General features: G+C 36.6%; 1 protein-coding gene across 2 annotated transcripts in view; it reads left to right on the top strand.

Moving 5' to 3' along the window:
- The first annotated feature begins 2,260 nt into the window (after positions 1-2,260).
- LOC144958185 (uncharacterized) overlaps positions 2,261-2,677 on the top strand; it is a 29,145-nt gene continuing 28,728 nt past the window's right edge. The window contains exon 1 of one of the 2 annotated variants that reach the window (XM_078889970.1): positions 2,261-2,500. Coding sequence is in view for 1 of the 2 variants with exons in the window: in XM_078889969.1 (XP_078746095.1) it covers positions 2,646-2,661 (16 nt within the window). In the remaining variant the exon portion in view is untranslated. Of the gene's footprint in view, positions 2,501-2,639; positions 2,662-2,677 lie in introns of those variants that run through there. The other variant, XM_078889969.1, reaches the window with a different exon arrangement.

Genomic DNA, 2,677 nt, shown 5'->3' with positions numbered 1-2,677 from the left:
AAACGCGGATGGCAAAAACCAATAACAAAGACCTGAGTGACGTCAACTTCATACTATCTATAGATAAAAGGAAGATGACGTCACTCTGGTCTATGTTATTGTTTTTTGCCATCCACGTTTATGAGTACTTCTCACTAAACTGTATGAACCAGACTATAAAAGTTCATGTTTACACATGTGTGTTGGTCCGTTATACTTCCGGATGGCAATGTTATGAGCTTCATAGCCAAGCGCATACTATCTATAGCAGTAGCCTATGCCTATGAGGATGTACTCCGGAAAAATCACGTTTTTGATCTTTTTTATTAAAAACATTTTTCCAGAAAACTTGTCCTCGATTTAATTGACTGTCATCGTTTGTAAAACTTCCAAACCTGGAACCTGCTTAACTCACTCAATCCTAGAGATTTTTGCTACATTTCAAAATTGTACAAAAATATATATTAAAAATGAGCTTGTACATAGATAGTTTTATTCAACTACCATTAACATGTAAAAACTAAAAAAAAATTAGCTTTGATACTACGCCTATAATTTGTCTCATAAAATTGTAATAAATAGAAATGGGGTAGACGTCTACAAGTAACCCGGACAAACTACGGATATAGTCAGTGTTAGGGTTGAGTGAGTTAAATCTCTCATTACCGATCATTTTCAGTATTTTCCCAAATTGGCAGGCTTACCCAGCAGATAAAATTGTTTTGTTTTTTTTCTTTCTAACTCAAACAAGCTCTCTACAACACAACATTATGTTTTTATTAATTAAACACAGATCATTCTTCAAAGTTGGTGTTGTGCGAAAATATATTTGAATAAGAAAAATTAATATTGTGTCGTAACAATTGTGACGATTTTGCTGCAGGTGGTAAGAGAGGGTTAAAGTACTTCCCAGTTTTTTATGGGTTTTTTTTTTTTGTTGTTGTTTTTCCAAGATGAGGGTCATTTTAATGTTGTCTATCGGTAGATTTTTGAACGGCGTGTTGTGTGACTAAACTTTTGAAAACGATGGTTTTGTTTTGTTTTGTGTGTTATTTATAGATGTTTGTTTGTGTTTGAATTTGTGTTTGTGAATATTGTGTGGATGTGTTTCCCTCCCTATCGATTTTTCCTTTTTGTCGATTTCGACCAGCACTACTGTGTCTTGCTTCTCGGCGTTTTAGTGATACAGAAAGGTCAACTTTGTGAACATAATTTACACCCTCTGTAGTCAGTCTACAGACCACGGGATCTTTCTTCTACTTTCGCTTTCACTTCAATCAATGGGCACGATCTATATTACATTTCCATGTGCTCGAGGTCATTGGTCACATTGCAAAGTGTGCTCAAAATGACCCACGTAGTGAAGTGTGTTCACAATTTGAGAAATATCCAACGCTACAATTGGTCATTTTGCTCAGCATGACTCATGGATATGTTTACAATGTTCATAAACAACGAAGCGTGTTCAGATGCATTGAGAAATGTCCAATCGTTGTACAGCAACATATCATGTGTTTGATGGCTAGGTTGGACGAAAACATGAATATAGATCGCTCCCATTAAAAAAAAACCCAATAATTTTGAAATACATAAATCAGTAGAATCCGCATTTTTAAAGTTACAGAAAACGAAAATACCAATGTCTCCCGAGGTAGGCAGATAACAGAGAGTGCACCAAGCTTGCTTTCTATTTGTTTTTGCTGTCGTTGTTGTTGTTTTCATTGTTGTTATTATTTTATTGTTGTTGTTACTGTTGTCGTAGTTGACTAGTAGTTGTTATTGTTGATGTTGTTGTTGTTGTTGTTCTTCTTCTTCTTCTTCTTCTTCTTCTTCTTCTTCTTCTTCTTCTTCTTCTTCTTCTTCTTCTTCTTCTTCTTCTCTCTTTTTCTTTCTTTCTTTCTTTCTTTTTTAAATTCTTTATTTCTTTCTCTCGCTCTCCCTCCCATTCCCCCTACCTCTCTCTCTCTCTCACTCTCTCTCTCACTCTCTCTCTCTCACTCTCTCTCTCTCTCTCTCACTCTCTCTCTCACTCTCTCTCTCTCTCACTCTCTCTCACTCTCTCTCTCTCTCATAAATCGTTGGGTGGGGGGGGGGGGGGAACTGTTTTGTATATATATGTGTGTGTGTGTGTGTGTGTGTGTGTGTGTGTGTGTGTGTGTGTGTCGTATCTAATTCACTCCCAGTTACCTATGGCCACCCTCCTTCTGGACATAATATGACATACATAAAACTTTCAAATTGGGTCATCAGATTGTATACCTACTATAGACTATAATAGGCTGTCTTATTTAGTGCGATGATATTTACCGAGTGCTCGACACAATGTGGTGTGCTGTGACAAAGACTTTGACAGGAGTTGTCGTCATTCGGCCCAATGTTACTGGCTTTTAGTCCGCCAGTTGGATTGAGTTTTCATTATATTCTATCAATCACACTATAAATCTATACGGTCACATAATATATATATATATATTTTGTGTGTGTGTGTGTGTTGTTACGATTGATCTGGCGTGCATAACTAGTAAGTATTTTACCATTGATAATTCCTAATGTTTATTCCTGTCATCTGCTGCTGTCATTCAGGGACAAAAACCCACATCGGTGGTTACCTGCTGTGTTGTATGTATTGTTTACATTATTATACGAGCACAGCTGTGTCCCGTTTGATGGATATCGATAAAGGTTGGGAATAACAGGA

The sequence above is a fragment of the Berghia stephanieae genome, chromosome 12, assembly GCF_034508935.2.
Source record: "Berghia stephanieae isolate SIO BIC M18660-M18661 chromosome 12, UCSD_Bste_1.3, whole genome shotgun sequence".
In the NCBI taxonomy this organism is placed as follows: Eukaryota; Metazoa; Mollusca; class Gastropoda; order Nudibranchia; family Aeolidiidae; genus Berghia; species Berghia stephanieae.
The sequence above is the reverse complement of the archived record's forward strand: the minus strand, read 5'-3'. Positions and strand labels throughout refer to the sequence as shown.